Source organism: Fusarium verticillioides, chromosome 1 (genome assembly GCF_000149555.1).
Source record: "Fusarium verticillioides 7600 chromosome 1, whole genome shotgun sequence".
NCBI classification, from domain to species: Eukaryota; Fungi; Ascomycota; class Sordariomycetes; order Hypocreales; family Nectriaceae; genus Fusarium; species Fusarium verticillioides.
This window is the reverse complement of record NC_031675.1, coordinates 5,770,901-5,798,578: the sequence shown is the minus strand read 5'-3', so window position 1 is coordinate 5,798,578 and position 27,678 is coordinate 5,770,901. Positions and strand designations below refer to the sequence as shown.

The following is a 27,678-nucleotide window of genomic DNA, read 5'->3' as shown; positions in this document are numbered from 1 at the left end:
ATACGTAAATTCTGATATGAGAATAAGACGGAAACGGGAGCGGGGTGCAGGCTCAGCAGTGGATGCGCGGATAATTAGCTGAGAATGGATTTGATGCGCGCAACCTCGGTCAGCGTCTCCGTTTCTTTTGGTTGGTCGTGGAATCCAACAGTAGAATTCTTTACAGGCTTCTAGCGCCGTCTATCATAGATCTTATGCATTAACGCCGAGTGCTTTCCGGTCTGTTCGTTTCCTTCACCGTAATTAAAATAAAAAAATGGAGAGACGAGAAAAGTCTGAGGCTGCTGAGTAATGACCCAAAAGTCATGCCAAGTGTCAAACTTGCAAACACACGAGTCAAGTCATGGTGGCGATATTCTACGTGGCAGTAAACTTTAACAATATCTCACCAACCAATCTAAGACCGTATCAACACTGCCAAACCTCACAGACATCTGTTTTCGTGATAGCTTCAATCAAGTCATGCACTTACCCTAAAGCATTCCACGCATCAAAGTATAACCGAACCCCGAAAGCTTATTCCCTCCCCTCTCTGTTTTCACAATCACATCACCCCGCCAGATAACCAAACTACCTTGCCTGCAATAATCCCCCCCCCCCGCTAGCAGCCTGAGAAAACCACCATGACTCGGAAGTCAACCAGGCAGGGTGCGATTGAACCATGCAAGGAAACTACAGGAAGATCCAGCCGGCTCCGAGAGACGACGCCGATGAGATCGACCGCAAGTTCCGCGTGGCCAAACGAAAGCGCCAGCATGTCAGGATAGCCTGTAATCCCTGCCGCGAGAAGAAACGCGCCGTGAGTCTATCACTGACTTACCAATCTCATGTCAACTAATAGAGAAATGAAAAAAAGTGCAATGGTGTAGAACCGACCTGTGATCAGTGTCAAACTCGCAGTCTGGCGTGTATCTACCGCATACCCCCCAAGACCGTGGACTCAACAATCAAGATCCAGAAACAGCTTGATACCCTGCAGCATAGCTTCAATCACTACGCGGATATAGTAGAGCAGCTCAAAACTCTGCCCGAGACAGATGCGCTCAAGCTTCTGCAGAGGCTGAGATCCCCGGCGGATGTGAATGGGGCGTTTACGTCGTTGCAGGGGAGTGCACATACCAGGATGCGACTGTCGAATCACAGGACGGCGCAGGCTATACTGCCGACTACGAACTCAAGGCTTGAGTTTGAACTCACAGCGTTGCATGGCATTGTGTATCCGACGCTGGTGCCGATTGATATTACGTCTCTGGAGATATCGCCTTTGGAAAAACCGGCGCTTCCTGCGGCACGGACGGAGAGTTTGGTGCAGAAGATATCGCCGGCGAGTCCTGTTGTTCTTTCGTCGGATAGAAGACGTCAGCTTTGTGATAGTCGGCTGGAGGAGCTTGATATTTCATACTGGACGAAAGTTCCGATCAGCAATGAAACAGCCGCGACGATGATCTCGCTGTTTCTGGAGACGGATCAGACGATCGTGGGGTTTTTCGATGCCGATTTATTCGTCGAGAGTCTTGTGGAGCGAAACCCCCATTTCTGCTCTACATTCCTCGTCAGCGCGATCTTATACGTTGCTTGTGTGAGTGCAGTGGCTTCTTCTTTTTATCAAACACGTACTGACTCGGTGTGGGCGGGCAGCATGCATATACAGCTTTCGATTTGAAATCCGTAGCTGTTGGCCGTCTCTGCTTCCAAGAAACGGAAAGGCTCTTTCGTGCCGAGGGCTCGTTTGACGACCTCATCACCCTAGCGGCCATCAACACCTTCAGCCTCGCCTGTCGCTTCCACGGACACGAGATGCTAGCTCAGGAACTGGTTGCTGCTGCTCGCCACATGGGGAGGAGGCTTGGCTTGTACGGCGTCCCGCTGGATAGTCCGTCGTCGCTGGCGTTTCAGGAGTTGCCTGATGACTTGGTCCGAATGACCGCACATGTTGCCTGGGGCACTTACAACTGGTTAACGTAAGTGAGTCGTCAAAATGGGTTAATTCGGACATTCTCTGAGAGTTTTTCCAACACAGGATCCATGTTCTGTACTTCCACGATGAGAGTATAGCGATACCGCCTGCTCTACCAGTACCTGGACATGAGCGACATGATGACTTGTGGCCTCAGCATCCGCTGCCAGAATACATGGGCTCCTCGTTTACCAAGCTGTGCGAATACTTCACTGTGATCCAAGAGGTAGCCGTGGTCTACTCCCTAGCTGACGGAAAACCTGTCGTTGATCGTGTACCCATTGCTTTCGCAGAAGCCAAGTACCAGAAAATCTTGGCCTGGGCGGATTCTCTCGGTAAAGGCATGGCATGGGATCAAAACAGCCAAGAGCACGTCATGTTATTCCAGTGAGTCCACAAACTCCCCTCGAGGTATCATGCTGACTTGATACTTAGTATGTGGTTCCACTGCGCAGTCCTGGATATCTTTCGCCCCTTCACCCACGGCCGCCACAAAAACTACACCCTCAAGTCCTTCTCCTCCCGAGACAGCACCCCGAAAACCATCTTCTCCGCCTCCCTAAACCAACTAAAACGACTCGCCCTGCTCTACCGCACGCAGCAAATGCCCAATAGTTACATGCCCTACATCAACATATCCCTGATCCACATCGCCAACACAATCTGCAGAGAGACAGACGACCCCACGGCCAAGTTTTACTTTCTCCTCTGCATACGCTACTGGCAGCACTTGTATGTGGGATATCCCATATTTGGGGGGATAGCACAGGCGTTCTTGACGATGGCGATAAATAACGGGTTGATCACGAACAGAGAGGCTAAGAGGCTGATGGCGGAGGTTAAGGCGCAAGGGGGGCATCATGATGAAGGGATCTCGACGAGTTTGATTGTGGATTTTGACTTGGCTATGACGAATAGGGACGAGGCTGATGTCCAGGCTGTTGCGCAGAAGTTTGAGGAGGTGGCGCTGTTTGATGAGTTTGCGGTGTACAAGAAGGAAGATTAGACGGGCATTTCTTTGAAGAGCGTCTTAGGAGTTATTATACCCTTGCATAGCTTGTCTTGTTAGCATTTTTTATTATTGAATAAGAAATAATTATGCGGCGTGTTCAATTATTCCTCTTTACAAAAGCTGAAGTTGGTTGGGACTTTTCAGTGTGTGGGCTTGATATGTCTCGTTGATATGTCATAAGTTTCAAAATCAATTAATTACAAAAGTTTGAAAAGCTTCTCCTGCACCTCTTGGCTTTCAGTCCGCTTGCCTTTCTCCCAAGCATCAATAGCCTCGCCATCCATGAGCTCATGTACGTAAGCTGCCCCAAGAAATAAATACTCATCTGCAACCGCTGTTGGTCTCAGGACATATGGTGTCCTGCCTCCAAACAGAACACAGACTATATCTCCAGGCCTCATACAACGCGGTCCAAAACCAACATAACCCGTGCCTGTAAAAAATATCTTGCTGTCAAGAGAAGCCTGAATCAACTCTTCAAACCGCTGCGGCCCCATGACAAAATCATAGTAGATCCTGCTGAGCATATCCAAATCAGCCGCTACGACTGAGGGATCATGGGGATAAAGAGTTTTGAGCATTCTTTCCAAGAATTCGAAATCCTCGGGTGACGTCCAGCATGGCTCTGCTGGTAGGTAAATAGCTGTTGCGGCGAACCTCACGAGCTCGAGGTATCTCCTCTGCTCGGGTTCTCTGCCGTCTTGGGAGACGTGAGCTTGGATCGTGAATTGAAGAGCAAAGGATATGAAATTATTGATATACCCGTCGTTGGTGAGACGGGTCATGACGCTGTTGATCATATGGCCAGAGCTCTCGTGGCCGGCCATCATTGTCAGGAGGACCGTTCGGATAATATCTGAGCCGTATCTTTTGTTAAACACTTCCACGTTACGGGCGATCATGTTGACGACAGCGGGAATAACTTTGTGTATGTCGGTTTCCCTATCACATGTGTCTCTGATTAGATCGACCTGGATGCCTCTCAGGCTCAGTACCCTTTCGTTCCTTGATGGACCCAACACCATCGGTACATCTCGTGAAGCAGTGAAACGGTAGTTGAGTAAATAGTGCTTATGTGAATCGTCATCAGAGTGCCATCTCGGTGCCCAAAGAGGACGGCGTTCTAGGACCTCAGGATCCTCCATGTACGAATAATCGAGAATATTCAAATTGTTTTCCGCCACTATCACCGAACGAGCAAATTCCGAAAAGACCTCTGTCTCACTCCTGCTATAGTCTGGCACAATGCCGTAGGATCGATTGCCAGCAAGGCATATCAATGCAAAGATCTTGTCCCGTGCGTCTGTCGCGTTGGTAGACGATGTCGACGAGACCAGATGCAGGAGACTGTCCTCCCCAACTTTATAGTGCCCCATGTATAGGAGAGGGCGACTGGGTTCCACAACACGACTGGTGCGCCCTTTTCAACGTCTACGTCGGAGAGTTTGTAGTAGTAGAGAGCGGCTAATCTGAAGTTTCTGAACTCGCGTTTGGAGATGGTGATGTCTCCCCAAAGCAGCGCCAAATCAGAAGCGACTGCGACTTCTTGTATGATCCAGACTCTTGAAAAGTAGGGCGCACGAAGCATTGTGTTCAAGGCGTCCCAGGCAGGTGAATCTCGTGTTGGCAGACCCAGATCGAGCAGTTCGTGGTCCTCAGGAAGACATCTTTCTCATAAAGTAGAGGTTTCGGGTTTGCCAGAGTTGAAATGATTCCAGCTGCAGATGCTGCTGCATTTGGATCTGCAGGGTCAAGCCATGCATTAACTAGTTCCGCATTAGAGTAGATATGCTTCATGGTGCTGACCTGCTCTGACCGCTCTGTTATGGAGTCTTGGTCTATGCATATCTGATCGATCCATATGTGCCGTGGCTCTCCGGGAAGTCTGAGGCGTCTCAAGGGTGTGTCAAGACCGTCTGAGATGTTCAAGTCTTGACCGTTGCACTTGATGGCTTTGATTCGATCCGGAGGTCCCCACACATAGCTCAGAGCTTCATACTGAGGGGTTGCTTTAATTGGGTGCGTATATAGTGTACCGCAGAGCTCATCACCGTGTCTTCCGGGATCAAGGGTAAAGATTCGGATCGAGTCTTGACCTAATTGTTTATCGTATCTGTATGACGGCTACCTTGAGCTCAGTCAGTAAAGCTTCATACACTGAGCAGGAGACATACGCCTTAAGCAATAGATATATGATGGGCTTTTAAAAGGACCATGACATGGCCATACAGGGGATCTAGCAGGTAGTGTTCTTGAGCTGAGGGATAAAAGTGGCACGAAGCCTTTCCGCGTCAATGATGAACGCATTGTATTATGATGGATGATTGCTTCAACGCAGAAAATTAAATCGCCTAAGGAATTTTGGTGATCTAAATTGACGTAAATAGCTTGGGCTAGAGCATTGTATATGAAGACGATTGATGCTTGTGTCAAATATAGCCTCGTACTTTGGAAATCAGGCAGCCGCTGCTTGATTAGGACTTCATTCTTCACGTGCTAGTCTCAGCCGCATCTGCAACTGTCCAACCAACAACTCAGCCAAGCTCTGAAGTGGACAAATGCTTAATTTCATGGTGCCTATTCGCTATTATACATTATCTACCTATTATTATTTTTCTATTTGTCTCAGACGTTCTTCAGAGCATGCTCCCAGAGGGCTTCTTGACATTAAATAATGGTAATCTTGATCAAACTGTAAGCTAGACGTCTAAATATTTCTCAGTCTCGAGATTCCTGAGCCTTTCCAGTGTGAATATCGTGGTTCACCTGGGACGTGGTTGGGACCTTGTCATACCCCATCAATGATTGGTCACCCAGCAGAATTGGGTGATCTGGGACCCTGTCATGCCCAAAAGATGATTGATCAGGCCCTGGCTCTGCACTTGGACCCTTGAAAAGTCTGACGTAGAGCGAACCTGTCAAAAAGCCTAATTATTAGTTAATAATGCATCAAGCCTGCGAAGTAACCCCAGAAATTTGCCGCCAGAATGGCTCTCCCTCGTCACTCTCTTCGACTTTGCACCTTTACTGCCAATTTTCTCTCCAAACTTTCTAGGGTTCCATTTATTAGCCGTCGCTTCTCTACTAGTTACAAAAGCTTATTCTATCACGCTTATTCTCTCAAAATGAACGGGCACGGCGATTTAAACAACTCCCACGCTGGGAGGAAGGCAGTTGAGCTGACCCCCGACCCAACCTACGCCTATCGATCCCTCGCCATTGACCCATCCAAAGATGTTATTGAAATCCGAGAGAAATACCGTCCGTTTATTCTTGAAGACAAGTTCGTCAAGGATGATTGGGTTGCAGAATTGGAGCTGAGCACAGCTATCCAAATGGTTCAGTCCGAGGTTCTCGATAAAGGCCTAGATCGTTTACGTATCCTGGTCCTCTACGGTAGCCTACGGAGTCGGTAGGTATTCATCCGCAGGCTTGAATGCGAATACTGACCTTCCCTTCCTTCAGATCATATTCTCGCCTCCTTGCGTTCGAAGCCTCACGAATCCTCCACCGTCTCGGCTGCGATGTTCGAGTCTACGATCCAGCCGGCCTCCCTCAAAAAGATGATGTTCAACACAATCACCCCAAAGTTCAAGAGCTTCGAGAGCTGAGTAAATGGAGTGATGGCCATGTTTGGATAAGTCCAGAACAACATGGCAACTTGGTAGCCCTTTGGCCCTCCGCTTACCATTGATCAACACCTAACACAAGAGCAGACCGGCATCTTCAAACAACAAATAGACTGGATCCCCCTCTCAACAGGCTCCATCCGCCCAACACAAGGTCGAACTCTCGCCATCGCCCAAGTAAGCGGTGGGTCACAATCATTCAACGCCGTTAACTCATTACGTATTCTCGGGCGCTGGATGAGAATGTTTACGATACCGAATCAGAGTTCTGTACCAAAGGCTTATACACAGTTTACGGACGAGACCGAGGGAAGTCGCATGCTGCCAAGTGGAAATCGAGATCGCCTTGTCGATTGCATGGAGGAGCTTGTGAAGTATACTATTGTCATGAGGCCGCATTTTGATCTATTTGGGGATCGGTTCAGTGAGAGGGAGGAGAGGCGGGTGAAAGAGAAGAAGGAGGAAGTCAAATAGATGAGATAAAGATATCATGTTTGTTAGATGAGTAAGTTGAGCTAATTGTTTCGGATGAGATGAAAATTTAGTACATCGTCAAATAGATTGCCCTGGGCTGAACGAGGCAGAGCTTTGACATGCCGACCACACCTCAATCATGACAAGAGAGGCGAGGACAGCAAGTGTCAGGATATACAACCTATCGCGGACTCATTCAGCCAGCTTAAATAAAAGCAGCGATATCCAACTCTATATATCAATCGTACAATAGTAAATCCCTAGGTGGTACGTCTTCATCGTGACTTCGTCGCTCAACTCTCAAAAGCAGCCCCAGCCCTTATCTGTTCTCCAATACGCCCGGACAATGCGTCAAAGCGACCATGTCCCATATGCACCCCACCAACCCAATGCTAAATGCCAACCCGATCTATTGTATTTTCTGGTGTTGTTTTGTCGCAGTGAGCTCATGCGACGTCGGCCTCCTGCTCAGCGAGGTTCTCATCCGAGCCTTGCCAATCGTCGCTCTCAAGGCCGTCGCGGCGGATGAAGAGAGAAGACACCCAGCCCAAAATGGCCAGACCGCCGAAGATGCTCCAGGCCAGTGCTTCACCCTTAGGTCGGATGTTGATGGACAGACTGAAGAGACCGCCTGACACGAAAGGCCCGAAGCTGCGCCCAAGAGCGGAGAGGGTTTGCGCCATGCCATTGAGACTACCAAGGCTGGAGTGTGACGGAGCAGAGTTGGTGATCTAGTTATGTTAGCAAAGTCTCATTCAATGCAGCGCAATCATGGGGACTTACCAGAAGCATGACGCTCGACAAACCCCCCACGGCGCACAGGTTCTTCAAGATCAGCACGACACCAAGCTCGATGTACAGCCACATTTTGCCGCTTCCCAGGCCAAACAAAGGTTTACTGTCGGCGTAGCCAACCCACGGCATGAGTAGCATGCTGATACCCAGTCCCAGAAGCGAGATTTGGTAGGTACCGAGATTACCCAATCTGACCTTGAGCGCCTGGAAGAGGAAGGCCTGGAAGATGCAGCTTGCCAAACCTGCGATGCTCAGACTGATGCCAATCTTACTGGGCAACAAGTCGCGGCCGGCAGGTGCTGGCGTAGCCGCAAAGATAGGGTAAAGACTGTTGAAGGAGATGTTGGAGAGCTGGAAGACGAGATATGTGAACAGAATGAGGACCGTGGTTCGGCTGAGGTCTTTCCATGCAGACATTGCCGGATCGGCCTTGTTATCGCTATCGTCGTCGTCGTTCTCGGTCTCTTCATCATCGTCATCGGATTCGAGCGCTCGTCTGGAGGAGAGAAGGGGTTGGTTCTGGGATTGGGATCGAGGCCAGCGCGCGCTCCAAGATGCTCGTCGAGGCGGGGGCGTGGGTGAAGAGAACCAGGAAATAATCTTCTCGACCCAGGCGGGCTTCTCAAAGTTGACTTCAGTCTTGTCCAGTGTCTCTTCGAACCAGATGCTGACCACCACCACGCTGAGGGCCAGGAGACCAGCGGACAGAATGTTAGGGGCAAGATAAGGGTATTCTTTGCCCATCCTACCGACAAGAATGCCGCCCAGTGCAGGTCCGGTGATACTGCCGAGGGAGTAAATGACAGGCAGATATGTGAAAGCACGGCTCTGGTTGGAGCGATCCGTGACTTCTCCCAGCACAGTCGGAACACACGCGGCATTTCCATTGAGGAGACCCATTGCGACATGGACGACTACGATCTGCCAGTATTCCTTGCAGAAGCCAAAGACGCAGAAACAACCCATCAAAGCGGTCGTGCCCATGATTAGAACTGGCTTACGTCCAATGACATCCGAGGCATATCCCCAGAGGAAGTTGGTCGACAGCTGCGCCAATGCAAAAGAACTCGCAAGAATTCCGACATATAGACCGGCCTCGTCGTCAGGAATACCGGGCATATTGAGTACCATCTCAGGCAAATACGGCGATATCGAGTTCAGCGCGGTCTGCTCCGCAAGGGAGAGAAACGCAAGCAACAGCAGCTGTCGCACGGGCAAAGGCGTCTCTTCGTGATCGTCTTCATCTTCGGAATCGCTTCCATTCGAAGGAGCGTATGGTTGCTCGAGAGGAGTCTTGGGAGGAGTGGTAGGAAAAGTCTGGTATCGATGAGACTGTCGTCGCAAGGAGCTGAGAGTAGGGATCGGCGCGCCAGCATGGAATGAACCAGACGAGGCTGTTCGATTGACAGCCATGGCCCTGGCGGCGGCGTTCGAGGAGTTGTTTCGTGAGGGCGCCATGATGAATAATTCGTTGCAGTCCAAAGGCCTCTTCAGACCTTGGGAAAGCTTAGGATGATGATCACCCTGTCAAGCTTTGGAGGATCGAGTCGAGCGAGTGGTGACGTAGGATGTGCGTAGCGGATCTGGAGAGAATTATTTGGCGGGGCTGACACGCGCCACGATGAGAACAAGGCTCTAGCTTGGCATTTGCTTAAAAGTCCGTCAAGCCTTGACGCGAATGATGAGTATCCAAGATGATCGACCAATCTTCAATTGAGGTGAGACATCAATGTTGGATTGCTTGCAGTTGATTGATAGCCCGAATATCGGCCGATCGGTCTTTTCTGGGCAGGTGCAGGAAGAAAAAATGCAGGTGATGGTTGTTCCTGCCCTCGTGAGCCTGTCGCAAGGTACGATCGCTGATGTAATTATGGGGCGATGACGATCAGCATCCAATGAGGTGTGGCCGTTTGTGATGGCGCCGGGCGGCTTACTCCGGCGAAGGCCAAAGAGAAGCTTATCCAAGTTTGTGATTGTTGGAATCGCTTTGTTGAAGAATTGATCGAGATCTCGATTGCACGTGCCCAGATGCCTTTTGGGGAATGTTAGGATATGATGCAATTGGTGAGATGTGGATGAGATTGATTGCCTGTGGATGCCTACCCTGTACGAGACGAGGTTCTTAGCCGGGGGATTGGAGCCTCTTATATATCTTTAAGGCCGGCCAAGGAGTCATCATTTAGGTATTCGTCTTATTACGTTTATGCAGCAGCAAGGTTAGTTATTATTGTATAATGTTTAAGTTGTGAGCTAGATGTCCTATTTGTGGTAACAACTGTGGCCGAGAATTTATTCTGGCGGACAAAACTCAATACAAGACGTGGACAAAAGGATGAACTTTCTGACTACGTTTCATTATAAATACCAGGTGTACACATCAGTAGTTTTTCATACTCCAAAGCGAATGTTTTTGTATTTGACGTACAGGTTCTGAGCGCTGAAGAATTGACCCGTTGTGGTATGCTGCTGGCCACCAGGCGGTCTGAAGACAGGACCTGATGTTTATCCCAGCAGACCATGCATTACACGCAGTATCTCAACCGGGACTGTGAATGCCTTGTATTATCAATTGGGAACGACAGGCCCCGTTTATCAGTCACGTTTATATAAGAGTTGAGGCCGTTATCAGTGAGTTGAGATGGTATCTCCCTCGCTGTTGAACAATTTCGGGTTGGGGTTACTGCATGAGCCCAGTTACGTGACGAGGAGTCCATCAAGATAAGCGTAATTGGTTTAGTGGTAAAATTCTCCGTTGCCATTCGAGCAGCGTCGGGGAGCCCAGGGTTCGATTCCCTGATTACGCAGTACAATCTTATCTTTTGCTCTTCTCGAGGCTTCCATCTCTTTTTGTCGATATCGCGATGTTCTGATCTTGGTGTTTTGAGTTTTGATGTTGTGGCAGAACTGTGCGGCGCGGTGTAAATGCTTAATTATGATTGGCTAATTACATCTGCCCTTACAACTCAAAGCGGTTGAGCAGTCTTACAGCAGAGGTAATCCAGGTGTTGTCTTGAAATAACAACCCCGGTTGCTGACATTATATGATGGATATAAGCAAGATCCGCTCCCAATCTTAACGAAGTTCATAAGTGCTTATCGCCCTACAGACTTTGCATCATCCACTCTACATCTCCAAAAAACCCACAGCCATGAACCTCTCCACTATCACCCAACAATGGATCGACCAGAATCCAATGCGCAACACCATAAGAACAATGCGCAAAACAGGCATTCATCAATGGGGCTTCGTTATCTACCGCGCAACCTACGGCGATGATGATCTGTGGGATCGCTATCTAGCTGCTCTCAAAGAAAATATCCGCGAGAATCTGCAGCGCAACAAATGCCACGATTTACTCGACCAATATGCGCACTGGGAAGTAGTTTGTATGGAAGCTGGAGGGAATGGCAAAACTGATGTACGACGTCTCTTCGCTGCTTGGTGTGCCGAACAAACCGACCGTTTTGCCGAGCAGCCAAGCTTGACTCCTCCTCGCTTTACTCACTGCCTCTATGTCAACGAGGAGTGTTTGAGTACGTTGGAAGCGCACGAAGAAGCAAGACTGAAGCGCAAAGTGCCTGGACTGGGCCCACCACTTCCACCGCTTGTGGCTGTTGTTATCGATGGTGGTTACTCTCCACCCAGTCGAGGTTGGGGTCTCGCCTCCAGGCAAGAATTTCCTCCTGTTGAAGGATGTTCTGATAAATATGTTGGATGGGAGTACTACAATGTGGTTTATATACCGTTGTTGTACGACAAGCTTCACAATCAGCGCCTCGATGATGAGCCTGATTACGTGAGACCACCGGCTATCGCTCCCCTCGGAAACTTGTCGATGGAGGAAAGAAGTTAAATTGCATATTCTATCAGAAAATGTAAACTATAGCATCTCTCTTTGTATCCAAGACCACAGTGCTACTCCTCGCAACACCTAAGTACGCTCAATTGGCGGCGCTACCATGTCATCAAGCCGGCTGATGAGGTAATTAATATCGGCAATAAACTGCTGAGCACCAGGAACTCTATTTCCCACACGGATCTCATCATTGACCCTATCCCGCGTCGCTGTCAGAAGTCTCCTAAGCCAGTCGCGCCTCAGTCTCGCAGCATATTGATACCACGCCGGAACGAACTCGTCAAACAGGGCAACAGCCGGATTCAGCTGCGGAACAGCACCCCCAATCTCTATCAACGCGGTTCTCATGTCCCTAATGTTCCGGTTGAGAATTGTCCGCGCAGACGGATGGTTGATGTAGTTAAACACGCCAATGACTGTGCGGAATCGATCCAGGATGGTCGACTGTCCAAAGGTGCTGACCATTGAGTTGTCGAGCATAGATTGGAAGGCATCTTCTGCGATGGGATCCACGGGACTGTTCGTAGCAATTTGTAAGTTGAAAACACGACCTTTCATTTGATTGAGCTTGCGCTCGCAGAGGGCCATTGGCGGACGGTAGCCCTGCGATCCAAACATGTTTTCGAAGTAATCGTTTGGAGTTCGGAGCGCGATACCCGACCCCCATCTGCGCAAGGTAGTAGGCAGTATTCTTGATCGCCAGTACTGATTCAAATCTGCTGGGCTGATATGCGGGTTTGTCGCTGTTCCTCCTCCTGGAAGTTGGCCTGTTCCCAACGTGTGTAGAAAGTCTTGAGTGAATTGCAACTATAGGCCTCTTTCAGCTTCTGAATAAGTCTAGTAATCAGTGGTTCTGACCTACATCAGGATTGTGTTCAGTATCCCATTCATCCAATCGAGTCTGTCTGCTTAGCGTATCCGCCTCGACCACTATTGCGTCAACCGAGGTGCATCCCCCTGCCAATCTGTAGCACAACATTAGATAAAGTACAGCTGTAGACATGTGTATCTTGACTTGCCTGAACGCATTATTTGTAGCTGGCAATCCTCTGGTGGGATCATCCAGATGAGTAGATCCGGGATATCGCATAGCAGCAACGAGTATTTCCCATGTTATACCAAGGTCAATGAAGAAAACCCTGAACCCTCTTCTCCGCCCTGCGCGCTTCTCCAAGTCCTGGAAGTTGCTTTTCGAGATTGTTTCTTTTTCCATCGTCAGAGAGCATGCCAAAATTGACGCACCGGAGACTTACCATTTACAACTAGTGTCCTGGCGAGATCGATATCCTCTTGGGAATATTCGTCAGAGAAATCATCAGCCCAGGGATCTTGACCACAGTCTGTTGAATCATCCTCCATTCCGTAGCACCTGAGTTCGTAGCAAATGGGTTCTGGTAGGAAGAATGGGAGTTCTGGATCTCTAGGGACCACTCCTCCGTCATCACCACCACCGCCGCCGGGACAGGTGTTGTACCATACCCAGCCCTGAGATATCCCCTGTTAGCTGGCTACATCTTTCTTCCACGAGTCTTCAGAGCGGCGACAACTTACAAAAGCAGTGTCAGGATCCACATGGACCATATCAGCCCTGCCAACACCCCCAAGATTCGGATAGTGCATGTTTGCTCCACGGCTTGACCCCGAATAAGCTTTGCCCTTATTCTCCCATTTGAAAGAGCTATCGCTATTGCCAGACGCCGAAGCTCGACCGCGGTTATACCATACAGTAGCATCGCCGCTGAACTTGTCGACCCAGACGTAGTCTGCTTTCCCGTCCCCTACAAAGTATGTGTCAGTGTGTGCATGATACAGGTGGTCGAGCACTTACCGTCCACATCGACAAACCGGAAGTTGGCGCGGTCCTTCTGTTTCTCGGCAAACTTGACTTGACCAGCATCTGTGAGCTTGATATCCTTGGAGCAAGCGTTCAAGTACCCAGTCGTTCGGCCATCCGCCTCCATGCAAAGATAATCGACGCATCCGTTGCCGGTGAGATCAGCGAAGCGCGGGCCAATATCTTGAAGTCCAACACCCCAGCCCTCCTTGCAGTAGCTTGTGCCGCTGGAAATCTTGTTGAAAGAAAACTTCTGCCCGTCCCAGGAAGTGAGCCAGATTGTCAAGGCGCCTGTAGATCGGTCAGTGGCAATAATATCCGCTTTGCCATCGCCATCCCAGTCGCCGACATGCAGGGCTTTTCGATCTGCTTTGGTATCAAGAACGTATCCTTTGCCGATCCAAGCACCGTCCTTATATCTGCTTGTGTCCGGTGGCTTGTTTGAGTTGACGAAGATAGCAACGCGACCCTCGGGGCTGATCCATAGATAATCGTCATTTCCGCTTCCTGTTAGATCACCCAAGAACACTCCGTCGCCTTGATAACATGGTTAGCACTCCATCACTCAGCATGGAGAGTGAACTTGATACCTTTTTGATGCCTACCACCACTGCCATTGCTTGCCCATAATCGGAGAGGTGCGACATTCGTATTGTCATCGGCTTTGCGATCCCAGTACATGTACTTTGCAGCAAAAATATAAGCCTAAAGAGCTCTAAACGATTGGAAAGGAAGGGTGAGCTCACATCCGTCTTGAAATCGCTTGTCATGCGACCAAATATAATATTGTTGCGATCGCCAATGTCTGTGCCTTGACTAACATGGGTGACACCCGCAGAAAGCCATCGAGGCACCAAGTTCCTGCTTACACCGCGCTGGTTAATCCATGTAATCACTCGGCCAGTACGATCAACCCATAGGCAGTCCGAGCGAAAGTCTCCATTGATGTCAACTGAGAGTGAAATCGGATTAGCATGTGTTTCCTTGTTTGGGAATTCATCTGTGACTGACCTAATCGCATGTCGTCAATATTGAACTTGCCATCTGAACCCCCTACATCCTTTCCTTCTGTCGTCCAGACGGTTCCAAGGTCTTGCCAGTAACCCACACTGTCTGTCTGAATGCCACCATTTCTCCAGCACCGAAGCGCACCGGCACTGGAGATGACACAGTAATCAAGTCTGCCATCGCCATCAATATCTAGATATAGAGTTAGTTGGTGAATCTGTCCGGTCTTTCGAGACGTCATACCTCCAAGGCGAACGTTTGCCTGTGGATATCCATCAACAGCGTCCTTCCACTATATTGCAGCCAGTCAGTATAGGTGCTGGATATTATGGAAGATGGCTAATCACCTTGCCAACATATTTGAAAGTTGCGGGATCTTTGCCCTGGTTGATGGATACGTGCCTGGGCTCGTTAGTATTTGGTAGTCAGTGGTTTCGTGAGCATCAGAGACTTACATTTCACCGCTTGGTCGTAGGCAAATAAAGTCGTCTAGGCCATCATTATTCTGTCAAGTGGTTAGTCATATTTCAGCCCGGATCTGCAATCAAGCAAGGATAATGACGCTCGACATACCACATCGCCCCATCTGATTCCTAGAGCAGCAGTTAGCAATGTGCCAAACACATCTTTACTTGAGATACATGCCTCGTGTAATACAATCCTGACCAAAATCAAGTCTAACTCTCTGATTGGAACTGTCAATACCGCCTATCCCGTCATTCTGACAGTAGATCGCAGGCTCGGAGGCCGTATCACCATTGATGGCGACATAATCATCTCGCTCCCCACCACGCTGCGCATTGCCAGCATTAACAATCTGAGCAGCATATACCCGCGACTGCTTCTCTGTTGGAGCGGTGGGGTTGCGAAAGAACTTCATGATGATGCCTTTTGAGGTTGAGGAATGTTTGTAAGTCCCGTCGTTCTGTATATCTGCAGATTTGGCGTACAGCACTTGTTCACCAGATCGTGGATCATTCGCACCGCTATCTGGAGATTTCTCGCACGTCTGCTTGCTGGAGGTATCGTCATCTTTGAAGTTGACGTCAGAGCTGGGCTCCTTCAGCCAGTCTTTCCTCGCTGCGACCTGTGCGATTGCTTCTTCCCAAACAGAGGCCATGCGCTGAGCACCATCATAGTTGGGATGAGTACCGTCCGCGGGATTCAGCATGTCAGTTGTAATAAACCCAGTGTGCATGTCGGCGAGTTCAATCTTGAAACCCTGCAACTTGAGCTTGTTTGCGACATTCACATACTGTCTGTTGATGTATTGTACGTTGGTGTCACGATCGCGAGAAGGAATAAGCGTCGACAAAATGACCACGGTATCTGGGGAGAGCCTGAAGACTGTTCGCAAAAGAGCCTCCATACGACGTCCCACGTTTGGCAAGTCGTTTCCAGCCCCGTTGTTAGCATTTGCGTCGTTGAAACCAACGTTGATTAGAACCAGGTTGGGCTTATATTTCGGTACAGACTCGATGGCTCGGTTGTGAACTGAATTGGAACCTGTACCATCTTCTGGGCCAACGACGAACCCAGGATACCCTTCAGTGTCCTCAGAAACGTGATGATTAGCAAGTAATGGAAGTTCCTAAGTCTATATCGATGCGCATCAAGATAATCACAACCAAACAAGATTAATGGTTCGCACCTAAGCATCTCCAAACGACCTATCATCTTATGAATAGCTTACATTGTCAGCAAAGTCCTGGCCATTCTTGAAGGAGCCGACCATATTGACTTTCCAGCCAAGGACTCGTAGTTTATCCCGTAGGAACTTGCGAAAGCCTCTGCCTCTCAGATCCGGAGTATCGTTTGAGCCTCTCATGATTGAAGCACCGAGGGGCATAATGCGCAGGTAAAACCTCTCCGCTTCTGCGCGATACTGCAAGTGAGACACATCCTGGCCTTCAACATGAGCTAGGGTGTCTGGCTCTCGTGCTAGAACTGGAGATGTAGAACCTGGGTAAACGAGTGAGAAGGACAGAAAAAGTAGCAAAGCGAAGCTTCTTACTAGAGACCTCATGTTGGGCGGCGTGCTTTGCCTTGTCAACGAAGGCAGCACTTTTACAACTTATATCTTGAAACGGCTACATACTTATTATATCAACAGGTTATATAAAACCACCAGAAGGATCGTGCTCACTACGCTTCCATTACTCCGCCATTCATTAAGCTACAATTGGCTATTTTCGCATCTTATCCTGGCCGTATAAACCCTGCTACTTGCAAGAGCCTACAATATTGGGACCCTACCTGGTGGTCCTTTTGCGCGGAATGATAGAATCATACAGGGGTTCGGCATTTCTGCCATTGTCCGAGATCGTTGTGAGGCTTATTCAGAAGATCCCTGCGCGTGTAGTAATTGGTGGTATTTGGGGAAGGATCGTGATAAGGAAATTAAGCACTGCACCCATGATCCAAAAATCTAAAACGGGAAGACCCCGAAATGCTTGACCCAATCTATCTGGAGCAGTCAGCTGACCTCAGCTTACTTCAACTCATCTCAAATTAGCAGTCAACGGCGGTTTAGGCCCGTGACAGGCTAGGAATCGATATCAACTCTTCGAATCATCCAGAGTTCAGTGCGTGATCTCATTCTCTGCCGAGGCCTGTTCTCCACTGCAGCTTATCGAGACAAGGCGATGAGGAGGACCAGGCTCCCTTAACAGCAGCCGACTGTCGGGACGGCCACCGGCTTAGAGGAATGCCCTTGGCGCTGCCAGCGCTGTTATTCAGTTGATCTCGTTTGCCGCGAGCCTTATATCACTCAATTTCAGGATCTACGATAGAATGCGTACCGAGGACTCCGAAGCCTAGAAGTTGATGTCCATACCATCGCTATGCCTTAAGAGGCTGTGTTAGCTGTGATTGGCCATTTACCTCTGCCCTCAAATACTGTCACAGCATTGGACTGACGGTATGATATATTTCGACTTTATTTCTATCTAGCGATGCGGATGTAGTTTTATGCCGGATCAGTGGAGCACATGTCGTAGATAATATAAGAGTAACCGCAGAAAGCATGAGAAATCTTTTATCACACAGAGTTTTCTGTTGTCCCCAGATTTCCAATTAGATGCCTGCACTGCACAGCCTGATTGTCGACTTTTGGTCAGATCATGCTGCAAGTGTCAGACCCTCGAGCAAGTCGCATAGAACATTTGATGCCGAAAAAGAAACTGGCATTTTCTGTTACATATATGACGAAATTACAAAAACTCCAGAAAAGGAACAAATTTATTTCCCACTCAGTGAGAAGCTCCAGTCAGGCTTTTCCGTGGGATAAAACCACTGGATGTCAAGGCATTCTGCAAGGTGAACTGGGCTTGAAACGACACACTTGATTGGACAACAATGCAACTCGGCCTCGCAAATGCAGTCAGACTTCGAGGCAGATGGATGTCGCCCAATTTATGCCTAATTGCTCACGCTTCATCCCTCCTTCAACACCCGACTTTTCCATCTGCCTCAGGGAGCAAGAGGATATCTCACCCCGACAACGTAGCCCGTCGGCATGGCCACCGGCTTAGAGGCCCTTGGCGCTGCCAGCGCTGTTATCCAGTTGATCTCGTTTGCCGGGAGCCTCGTCTCCCTGAGCTTTAAGATTTATGATGGCGTACCTACGCCCGAGAACGAGCTTGAGGAGTACTCGACCAAGATGATGGAGGCGGCCCGTTCCGTTCAGGCTCGTGGCAAGCAAGTGGCTCAGGGAACCCAGGTCGGCGACAAACTATCGAAAGTCTCACAGGAGTGCATCGATGCAGCCACAGAGCTGAGGAAAGAGGCTCAAACCCTTACCAAGCGATACCAAAAGGGCAAAATGTTCAAGGCTGTCTATTCTGCTCTCCGCGCGGAAAGCCATAAGACCAAGCTCAATCAGTTGAAAGAATCGCTCGAGAAATGCAAGGAACTGATGGAAACAGAGCTGCTATTGAAGATATGGTAAGATTCTTTCACTGTCCGTGGGGGGTAAGAAAACATTAGACAAAATAGAATCGGAAAATGGCATCCTGAACTTATGCTAAGCTATCTGAGCCTTTATATCATTTGGGACCGGGACCCTAACTCCTAAGCTTTCTCTGCCCTAGAATGTTCTTCCAATCAAACGTCTGCTAACAGCTTAATGTGTATAGCGACCAGGACACTGCCATAGCACAACAACAGTCCCAAGGATTCCGAAGTCTGGAGGTTGATGTCAAGAACCTCATTCTCAAGATTGCCGAAGGTTATACCAGGGTAGAGCAACTGGTTTCCATCGAAGCCCAAGCCACACGGGATGCCATCAACACTCACGTTACCTCCGAGTTCAAGGCTTTGGGCATCAAGAATATTTCGGACAACCAGCGTCAAAGACTCTTGAAAAGCCTCAAGCCGGAAGAAATCAGAGAAAGATATAACGCCGTGCTGCCATCATCGGATGCTTGTTTCGAAAGAGTCTTTGCTTCATATGAACGTGTTTGTCGCAACGACCCCGGATACAGAGCCTGGAAAGGGCACGAGCAAGCATTCGACAATGACAGCGAGAACGACAGCGAGAATGAAATGTCGGAAGAGGGGTCTGAAGAGAGTGACTGGACTGACGAGAGCGACAAAATTGACGAAATTGATCACATATGGGAATGTTTCAGTACTTGGCTGCAGTCAGATGATAAATTGTTCTGGATCCGAGGAAAGCCAGGATCTGGCAAAAGCACGTTAATCAAGTTCGTCATCAACAATAACAACACAAAGCGTTTACTTGGCTCTTGGCACCCAAATACTAGAGTTCTTTCGCATTTCTTCTGGAAGATCGGAAGTGAACCTCAGAACAGCATCAGAGGTCTGTTATGTTCCTTGCTTTACAACCTTCTATTGGAAGACGACGATGCCATCGATCAAGTATTGGGGGAATTCAAGTTTTCCGAATCGAAAGACTTTTACAAGGAGTGGTCATCTCAAGAAGCGGAGAAAATCCTCCGGTATCTGTTGGGTTCTTCGGCTCGCCCAACCTGCATTTTTGTCGATGGTCTTGACGAGATATCAGACAAGGACGGATATCAGAAACTCCTTGGAGTCGTTCAAAGACTTACGAGATGTCAGGGAGTAAAGGTCTGTGTATCAAGCAGACCCGAGACAGAGTTAGTCAAACGGCTTGAAAACATGCAAGTGAAGAACCTGCGACTGGACGACCTTACCAAGCCCGAGATGGCCGTCTTTTTACAGAAAGAATTCGAGAAATTGCGAAAAGAACAGTCCGCTGACTTGCCACTGAAGCAATTCAAAAAGAAACTTTTAAGAAAAGCACAAGGGGTCTTCCTCTGGCTTTATCTTGCTACGAAAAGTGTCATGCATGGAATTATGAACGGCGATGATCATGAAACCCTTTCTAAAAGACTTGACGAACTCCCGGAAGAGCTTGAGTCTCTTTATCAGAAAATGTGGGAGAGGCTGAATGGGGACAATCGAGTTTACCGACAGACCGCATCTCGTTACTTCCGCTTCGCCATAGCCGATGGTTGGGATATAACCCTAAGGACGAAAGAAGACGAATATATCCACCGCATGCATGAGCCCAATTTAGTCCAACTATCACTGGCAGTAAAAGCCGAAGACGGGTTAATCTTCCCACCTAAAGCAAATGAGATGAAACTGTCCGAGCTGGATACCCTTTGTGCTGCTACAGAAATAGATATCCAAATCCGATGCGCTGGTATGCTACAAGTTGGTCAGCCCTATGCCAGTAAAGTCGATTTTCCTGATGCGCTGAATCCACTTATGCGACCAGTCCGGTTCATTCACCGCACAGGTCACGATTTCCTGGTTGATACAGAACATGGTCAATCGATTTTGAATCACAGGTCAATTGAGCCAACATTGGTGGACGAACATCTAAAACTGCTCAAATGCCGGCTCAATCTGGCCAACACGTACTACCGCGAGCTGGAAATTGTGTCCATTTCTCAACACGCTATTTCTGACTGTAATCAACTGAAAACAAAGGGAGCGAATACACATGCCATATTGGCAATAATTGGAACTATGAAAGACCTTTATGAAGATGGTGCTCTGGATTATCGCATTGGGATGTGGAAACCTCAACTATCTTTTCCATGTGTCGCAGCAGCTTATTTTGACAGCTTCGACGATTTCATTATTTCTTCTTTTATGCCGACTCCCTCACCGGAGCTCGCTACCAAAAGCCTTCACGAGCTGGCACTTGCAAGTCAATACTCCATAATGTCCAAAACATCAGCCAGGATAATCCGAGGCATGATTGAACTTGGAGGAGATGCACATGTTGCCAAAAGGTCCAAGCTGTCATTTGAGTTTGCGGGGCGCGAAATGTTTACAGCCCAACACACCACAGCCTTCGAGTCGTTTCTTTGTGGTGCATTAAACCCGACAACCTATTATGAGAGAAGGAACTTTCTTAACGTGACCGAGATTCTTCTACAGACCTGCCCAGACTTACACAGAAGGGTCATGGTATTCTTATCAGAGGTTGGTTTCTTGCGGCCTTATCGACTTCAAGAGTGTGCATGGGTCGCCATGGAGGTCGATCTACAGTTTCTCATAAACCGGCTACTGGCCAATACCGACTCAGAGAGCATCCCAACTCAGTCATATCATAGAATTCGCGGACTTGCAGCTTCTTTCACCAGACCCTATGCACGTGTTCGAAATATCGTGCTCCATCGGAAAAAAGACCCCCGGACTCGCTGTTATCGTATTGTCAACCAGGAACCATACCTAGACGTCATAAACAGTCTTGGGAATCGTGAAAAGAGCCGCGAAGCAATCAAAGCCCATATAGGCACCCTGGACTCCATGGATGATCCCATTGATAGGTCTACCCATTCAGCGTCTAGTTTTCCATCGGATTGTCCTGAGGAGGTGTCTATTGAGAAAGAGATGGATATTCTGGTACAAGAGGGTATAGGGCTATACAGAGAGTTGGATGTAAATTTTCCTTAAAATTATTCACTTTGTTCCGCAGTGGAACATGGCTATTGGTTTTGTCCTGGATGAGCGAACCATGCGAAGTCACTTGACTAGGTACTTATCATAGTTGTCTATCATAAATCCCTGTCTTAGCCTTATCATAACGATGTAGGATCGTGGAAACATAGAAGCTAGATTCAGGTTTCAGCCAAGTCTTAGAAGCATGGTACTAGCATATTTGTCAACCAATAAACTATGAAGAAAAAACTAGAAGACTGCCAGTATGTTCCAGAGATTCATCATTATCTGTAGGGCTAACTAAAGCCTTCTCTGGCACCTGAAGCCTCTCGTTCTTTCTGAGTTAAAGCAAACTAGGTTCTCTCTGCCGGAATAAGCTCACAGCCACAAATCTCAACTGCAAATAACACTTCTAGCCCACAACTTAGACATCGATACCACGATGACTGACCAATGGCTACAGCATAAAGCTGATATGATAAGAACTTAAATGATGACTCCCTGAGAGTTAAAGCAAAACAGTTCTTACCGAAATTAAAAGACGAAGTACAAGTGTTGTTCCGAAAAAAGAAACTAGAAAAAGCCACAATTGCTTGCCAAGCTGGGCGCGCTTGTATGAGCGCCTTTGAGCATGTTACATACGAAGACAAAAGCCATGCAAGAGGGCACTTGGATGTTGCTCTCACCGTTATCAATTGGAACATCACTCAATATTCCACTTATCTTTAACCAAGTACACCATGGGCTCTAAGTGGGCGGTTCTTTTGCTGCCCCTTCTCTCATCTGGTATAGAGATCGTCCCTCGGCATGATGGCAAAGACCACAATGGCCAACACAACGACAACGACAGTGGTACAGGCCGCGGCCACTCAATGGCTCACGGCCAATTTAACTTCACGCCCTCCGACATCCCCTGGCCGACCTGTGCGAGGACCTGTTGCAACGCCAACTTCGATCAGTTCCCCAAGCCTGTGAACCATCCCCTATGCATCAGTCAGCCCTTCTACGACAACGTCACTACCTGCGTCGCTTCCAACTGCACTGAGTACGAACAGGGTGTCTATGCCGTCGCTGCCGAGATCGAGTGCCCCAAGGACGAGGGTTACGAGGTAGATATTGATAAGGATGCCGTGATGGCTGATCTGAAAGACGCGGGAGGAACTCCACAGTCTTGCGAGGGTATCAACAACGAGACCATTCAGTGCCAGAATGACACAGCAGAGAATTCTGGAGTGAAGATAGTTGGAGAAGTCAGATTCATGTTTTCGACTGCCACTGTTGCTAGCCTTGTTGCCTTGATGGCTTTCAGCCTTTGAATGAAGACTTTCTGGTTGTTAGAAAACCCAGGGATTACCATATTATACAGGCCAGGATGACAAACCTCTATAAATACGTATTATTTTGACTGTAAATTCAAACTTACATATAATATTCTTAAGCATAAATTCTCTTGTTATTAGTAATATTAGTTTTAAGCAAAATGGCTGTTTGGTTTTCAAGTTTTACTGATCGAGGGGTAATGCACAGCTTACGCAGATCACTAAGAACTTGCTCACCCACCAATCCATTAAACGTTTGTTTCCGAAAAGAGCCAGAAAGTATCCGAGCAAAGAGATAAAAGAGTCCGAAGAGACATATAATAGCTAGGAAACCGCCAGACCCTCCCTACGTGAGAAGATTTGCGGGAATTGTTCCACCCGATCTTCCCCAACAATCAGCCAAATATTCTGTGAACGATTTATCCCGTGGCTTGTTCCGTGACAAAACTCGCTAGATCTTCCTCATCAGCTTCGACGAGAGTAAGACAACATGGCCCACGCCAGAGCCCAAGACGAGCTTCAGAAGCGTTACGAAGGATCCCAGTCTCTGGAAGATCCCGAGGTGCAGCACATGATCAGCCAGGCAGACGAGATGATGGGAAAACCGGCACGCATGCTGATCGCACAAGCAGGGCTAGATCATTCCACCACTATGAACTTCAGTCTTCTTGATCATGGGTGTGGCACAGGTCTGATCGCATCTTCTCTTCAGGAAGTGATCCAGCCGTCGATCCTATCAAAGAGCAGGATTTTATGTGCCGATATAAATGCGCGGTTCGTTGATATTCTCCTGCAGCGCGCGCGAAGAGACCAATGGATTAACGTCGACGCCACCGTCCTGGACGCCCAAATAAGTTCATCAATGAGTGCAGGTGCTTAGAGTCTAATGAAGCTAGGACTCAGGTCTTCCCAAGCATTCATTCAGTCATGTAACCATCAATTTCGCCATGCCTATCATCCCTGACCCGGCATCAGTCCTGCGCGGTAAGTCTTCATGTTCAACCCCATATCTTCTCTGTAATCTGACTATTGCTAAATAAGATACACTTCGCATTCTTTGACCTGGTGGCCTCCTCGCGTTCAGTGTGCCGCATGCCAATAACGGTCATGATGGCGGATGGGTACCGGATCTCCGATCAGCACTCGAATCTCTCCCCTTCCAAACATCGTTTCCAGATCCGATGCCAGTTGCTCTACATAGCAAGCCGGAATGGGTAAAACCTGAAGTCATTCAAGCGGAGTTGGTCGGTCACGGCTTTGTTGATGTCAAGGTCGAAACTGTTGATTCCATCCATCCCGTTGCCAATGCCAAGGGCTTTTTAGCTTCGTTTGGAATGATGGTTAAGTGGATAATCAACACGTATTGGACCATGGAGCAGAAGGAGCAGTATCAAGATGATTTCTATAAGATCTTGGTCGAGCATCTTCGGATTAAATATGGTGGGAAAGGCTGGAATCTCAAATCAACAGCTATAATTGTTACGGCCCGGACGCCGCACTAGTAAGGAAAATAGCAATGTCTGTTTTTTAACCCTAACTAAATACTCCGGCTTGAGCTTAATACTAAATATGTAATTATTTAAGAGAATCTGTTAAGAAACCCCCTATCTAATTTTCCCCTTACTCCAAAGTCAACATATTCTCAGGCATGATATCCGGATCCCCTATCTGATGCACAATCGACAAAAACTCCTCCGATGAAATGCCAATATTATCGAGAAACTCCATATCACTCGTCATGTGGTTCTGTACACAATTCATCGGAACTTCCATCCCCAGCGTCTCCTGCGCAAGAAGTCGTTGTTGCTCCTCGTCAGCTTTTCTCGCCAAGTCTTCGTCTGTTACTGCGAGTGATAGCGTCTGAAGACCCTGTTGTTGAACTTGAGCGACGAGTTCTTGACATTGGGCTTCGAGGTATACGAGCTCTTGCTTTCGAACGGACGCGAGGCGGTTGCCGCGGGAGATCATGTTGTCGAGGAGCTGATGGATTAGGAGACGGCAGCCTTGGTCGTCCGCTACGCCTGGGAATAGGGCTGTTGCCATATTTAGATGTAGTGCCGCACCGAAGGTGAATTCAAGGTCGTAAGGAAGAAAGACCTCTGTGAGGTGTTAGTAGAGATTAAAAAGGGGTTAGGGGTGCCTACCGAGCAGGCTGTACTCGCTGGTGAGGATCTGAAGTGTTTTCACGGCTGATTTGATACCCGTTGAGATGACGGCTGCTGTTTGGCCCAGAAACGCTTCCGAGTTTTCATCGCCTGGTTGGCCGAGAATGTCGAGACGTTCTTTGAGAACTGAGAGTAAGAGTGGCCTTGTGGCGACGATGACGCACTGGGGATGTTAGAGTTGAACTTGAGAAGGGACCGTGGTACTCACTTGGTGGTAGAGAAGGGTGATATACTTTGTGCCTCGAGGCATGGTGTCAACCGAGTTTTTGAATTTCAGAGATATGATTCTCTCAATCTCTTGAGCGTGATGAGCAAGTGTGTGAAGAATTGCCTTGGTTTGCTCGAGGAACTGGTCTAGTGGTGTTTTCTCTGGCTTATAGAGTGCTAAAAGGTTAGAAAACGGTGTGAAATGCGGGGACTAAAACTTACTGGTTAATATCACGGAAAGCAGATGAGACAGGTTCACTTGAAGACTGCGAGCGCTATCATCTTGTGACCCAACATTCGGTGGGTTGACTGGTGTAGAAATGTCACTATCTTGAACAGACATAGGAAGTCCCAAAGAAGACGAAAAGTGTCGATCCATGATGTATAACGTCCACCATAAGTCACGACAAGATGTCACTGTCTCACTACCGAGCTCATCATCAGGTAACTGCGTATGCAGACCCTCCAACTGAGCAATTCGAATAGCCTGACCAAGCTGTGATACCGTCAGTAACGAAACACAAACTCCTCAAAAGTACCTACATATACGTGAGCAGACTCCCTCTCGTCAATCGAATACAAATACAAGCCAGCCATGGCCAAAACCTCTATCGCAAATAAGCTATCCTTCCAGAGCGCCGTGTGATCCGGCATTAGGCCCATCGCACGCACAAAGAACTTTGCACCGGGGGGTTCCTTGGATGGGAGAGGCTGGGACGAGAGGAATGCTGTTCCAAAGGCTAGAATCAAGAGAAACTTGACATACCAGAGGCGGTTCTCCTCTGCCTTGTTCTGCGCATCAGAATAGAAATCGCGGATCTGGTTCACGAATTCTACCTCGTCGAAGAGGCGGTAGGTTTGGCCCAGGTGGAATTTGAAGGTGTGGAAGAGATAGATTGCGTAGTCGAGGGAGGGTAGGCCTGAGACGTCGGCTTTGCCTAGTTGTTGCCAGGACAGCTTGTAGACGTCTTCTCCGATTAGTTGGGGCGGTATATTTAGACCGCCCGGTTGGAGCTTATCGCCGAGCATGAGCATGAGTCGTAAGGTGAAAGACCACGTTGACCACGGCGCAAGCCATACTATAAAATCGTCAGTATGTCTCTCATAAACCGGTTCTTGCACTCACTCCACGTGCGCCTATTCTTGCGAGTGTTCTTGATAATCTTGGACGGTATCGTGAACGCACTCGGCCATATAGTCAACGGCGACTCGCCGGTTTGTTCCGAGTAGGACGAAGTAGCTGCATCTTTAACGGACGGGTCAGATTGTTGTTGGGAGCCTACCGTGAGCGCAGGAGAAGCAAGACTGGTATCAACTCCGCACTCACCATTGACATCGTTTCCAAAAGCAGCATCGCTAGTGCGCTTCAACCCGGGAGAGTAGTTGTCTCCTCCAATTTGAGATGATGATATTGGTGGCGAACAATATGAAGGGTGAGAATTCTGAGAGTGGACGGATGCTGCGTCCATTGAGGAGCGGTAGGGAGGTGGTGCTGAGGCCGTGGGAGGTGAGCGAAATGTAAATGCTGTATCTATTTGTCCTGCATTGTCGAATATGTTATTTGACGGCGAGCGCTGTTGCTGCTCTACTCGCTTTTGAAGATCTTGGAGATATCTTGAGTTCGTCAGTGAGGAGCGAGATAAGGATATCCGGTGACGAACTTTTCTGATACCATCACCTTTGCACCTCCCTCTGTGAAGCGACACTGCACAGAACGTCGCTGACAATTCTGACACGGATCATCGCCAGAGCATTTGATCTTACTCTGTCTACACGCGACACAGCTATCACGTCGTCAGCCCAGCCCAGAAAGATTCTCAGCCACCTCACAGAGAGGGGCCCCATATAGATCAAACTCAAAGCGGTGTACATGACATACGCATTAGCTGTTCTTCTCGTCTTGCGAGGTTCCTTCTGCGCGCCTGATGCCATTATCTTACGATTGCGTCGAAGATTCTTTGGAAGCTCCAGAAGGAAACAGTTTTTTTTTTCCCTTTGGCTGCAGTGTCTTGGGTTCCCCTGCAGTTTGGTTTGGGTGTGAAGTGCCACTGACCCTAGCACCCCCGCACAAATGCCGATCAAGTGATTGGCTTCGACGTGGCCGTTACCGGGGGCGACACTCGATGGACTACCGGACTTGGTATGATGCATGATGAGATATTGGGCTAATATTTCTATTTGAGACATTCTAGAAGGGATATTGCAACATCAACTACACCTATACTTGTTCTAAATTGCCTTTTTGATGCTCTGCCAAAGCATGGGCTGTTTTCTTGGCCAACGGTATATGCAGCAGTTAGACACCCAAGTATCCCCCATCCCAAACGTGACCGGCCCTCGCCCACTGGAATGCCGTGGCAGATAAGCCAACCTTTCCCCCTTGCAACGTCAATGAACAACACACTATCGATCCCCACAATATGCACTATATCCCATTGGTCACTCCAACAAAGGGCGTCTGGCCACGGGATCAAAGGTC

At 48.5% G+C, this 27,678-nt stretch overlaps 13 protein-coding genes and 1 non-coding gene across 16 annotated transcripts; 8 read left to right on the top strand and 6 right to left on the bottom strand.

Annotated features, from left to right (window-relative positions):
- Positions 1-566: 566 nt before the first annotated feature.
- FVEG_00157 (hypothetical protein) lies at positions 567-3,066 on the top strand. Of its 3 annotated transcripts, XM_018886589.1 has the most exons (5): positions 567-799; positions 857-1,579; positions 1,639-1,961; positions 2,021-2,344; positions 2,393-3,066. In XM_018886589.1, exons 1-5 carry the CDS (start codon positions 662-664, stop codon positions 2,961-2,963), a joined length of 2,079 nt encoding a protein of 692 aa, XP_018742169.1. In that variant the 5' UTR covers positions 567-661; the 3' UTR covers positions 2,964-3,066. The 3 variants fall into 3 exon arrangements, with proteins under 3 accessions (XP_018742169.1, XP_018742171.1, XP_018742170.1); XM_018886591.1 differs by having other exon boundaries at positions 2,021-3,066; XM_018886590.1 differs by having other exon boundaries at positions 567-1,579.
- Positions 3,067-3,166: 100 nt separating this feature from the next.
- Positions 3,167-4,557, bottom strand: FVEG_00158 (hypothetical protein; the record flags this gene model as incomplete). The annotated part of the gene is made up of 2 exons (XM_018886592.1): positions 3,167-4,321; positions 4,378-4,557. 2 exons carry the CDS (start codon positions 4,555-4,557, stop codon positions 3,167-3,169), a joined length of 1,335 nt encoding a protein of 444 aa, XP_018742172.1.
- Positions 4,558-4,562: 5 nt separating this feature from the next.
- On the bottom strand, positions 4,563-5,141 carry FVEG_14595 (hypothetical protein; the record flags this gene model as incomplete). The annotated part of the gene is made up of 2 exons (XM_018903529.1): positions 4,563-5,065; positions 5,126-5,141. 2 exons carry the CDS (start codon positions 5,139-5,141, stop codon positions 4,563-4,565), a joined length of 519 nt encoding a protein of 172 aa, XP_018742173.1.
- A 953-nt stretch (positions 5,142-6,094) lies between these two features.
- FVEG_00159 (hypothetical protein) lies at positions 6,095-7,072 on the top strand (the record flags this gene model as incomplete). The annotated part of the gene is made up of 3 exons (XM_018886593.1): positions 6,095-6,381; positions 6,435-6,633; positions 6,686-7,072. 3 exons carry the CDS (start codon positions 6,095-6,097, stop codon positions 7,070-7,072), a joined length of 873 nt encoding a protein of 290 aa, XP_018742174.1.
- Positions 6,669-9,864, bottom strand: FVEG_00160 (hypothetical protein). The gene is made up of 2 exons (XM_018886594.1): positions 7,856-9,864; positions 6,669-7,803 (listed from the first exon to the last, which is right to left on the bottom strand). Exons 1-2 carry the CDS (start codon positions 9,323-9,325, stop codon positions 7,519-7,521), a joined length of 1,755 nt encoding a protein of 584 aa, XP_018742175.1. The 5' UTR covers positions 9,326-9,864; the 3' UTR covers positions 6,669-7,518.
- A 725-nt stretch (positions 9,865-10,589) lies between these two features.
- On the top strand, positions 10,590-10,671 carry FVEG_14596. Its single transcript has one exon. It is a non-coding gene; the product is annotated as a tRNA-Gly (tRNA).
- Positions 10,672-10,886: 215 nt separating this feature from the next.
- On the top strand, positions 10,887-11,846 carry FVEG_00161 (hypothetical protein). Its single transcript, XM_018886595.1, has one exon. The coding sequence runs from the start codon at positions 11,017-11,019 to the stop codon at positions 11,719-11,721; it is 705 nt and encodes a 234-aa protein (XP_018742176.1). The 5' UTR covers positions 10,887-11,016; the 3' UTR covers positions 11,722-11,846.
- FVEG_00162 (hypothetical protein) lies at positions 11,800-12,342 on the bottom strand (the record flags this gene model as incomplete). The annotated part of the gene is made up of 1 exon (XM_018886596.1): positions 11,800-12,342. One exon carries the CDS (start codon positions 12,340-12,342, stop codon positions 11,800-11,802), a length of 543 nt encoding a protein of 180 aa, XP_018742177.1.
- Positions 12,343-12,654: 312 nt separating this feature from the next.
- FVEG_14597 (hypothetical protein) lies at positions 12,655-16,592 on the bottom strand (the record flags this gene model as incomplete). Its single annotated transcript, XM_018903530.1, has 13 exons — positions 12,655-12,689; positions 12,978-13,209; positions 13,276-13,502; positions 13,553-14,095; positions 14,149-14,242; positions 14,305-14,510; positions 14,570-14,758; positions 14,810-14,858; positions 14,914-14,968; positions 15,022-15,071; positions 15,140-15,192; positions 15,263-16,121; positions 16,260-16,592. 13 exons carry the CDS (start codon positions 16,590-16,592, stop codon positions 12,655-12,657), a joined length of 2,925 nt encoding a protein of 974 aa, XP_018742178.1.
- A 1,491-nt stretch (positions 16,593-18,083) lies between these two features.
- FVEG_00165 (hypothetical protein) lies at positions 18,084-21,523 on the top strand (the record flags this gene model as incomplete). The annotated part of the gene is made up of 2 exons (XM_018886597.1): positions 18,084-18,511; positions 18,703-21,523. 2 exons carry the CDS (start codon positions 18,084-18,086, stop codon positions 21,521-21,523), a joined length of 3,249 nt encoding a protein of 1,082 aa, XP_018742179.1.
- Positions 21,524-22,200: 677 nt separating this feature from the next.
- Positions 22,201-22,989, top strand: FVEG_00166 (hypothetical protein). The gene has a single exon (XM_018886598.1). It carries the CDS (start codon positions 22,249-22,251, stop codon positions 22,822-22,824), a length of 576 nt encoding a protein of 191 aa, XP_018742180.1. The 5' UTR covers positions 22,201-22,248; the 3' UTR covers positions 22,825-22,989.
- A 328-nt stretch (positions 22,990-23,317) lies between these two features.
- Positions 23,318-23,707, top strand: FVEG_00167 (hypothetical protein; the record flags this gene model as incomplete). Its single annotated transcript, XM_018886599.1, has 1 exon — positions 23,318-23,707. One exon carries the CDS (start codon positions 23,318-23,320, stop codon positions 23,705-23,707), a length of 390 nt encoding a protein of 129 aa, XP_018742181.1.
- Positions 23,708-23,774: 67 nt separating this feature from the next.
- FVEG_14598 (hypothetical protein) lies at positions 23,775-24,329 on the top strand (the record flags this gene model as incomplete). The annotated part of the gene is made up of 2 exons (XM_018903531.1): positions 23,775-23,811; positions 24,004-24,329. The coding sequence occupies 2 exons, from the start codon at positions 23,775-23,777 to the stop codon at positions 24,327-24,329; spliced, it is 363 nt and encodes a 120-aa protein (XP_018742182.1).
- Positions 24,330-24,447: 118 nt separating this feature from the next.
- On the bottom strand, positions 24,448-27,131 carry FVEG_00168 (hypothetical protein; the record flags this gene model as incomplete). Its single annotated transcript, XM_018886600.1, has 8 exons — positions 24,448-24,926; positions 24,972-25,155; positions 25,201-25,376; positions 25,422-25,695; positions 25,743-26,278; positions 26,326-26,813; positions 26,861-26,983; positions 27,079-27,131. 8 exons carry the CDS (start codon positions 27,129-27,131, stop codon positions 24,448-24,450), a joined length of 2,313 nt encoding a protein of 770 aa, XP_018742183.1.
- Positions 27,132-27,678: the final 547 nt, after the last annotated feature.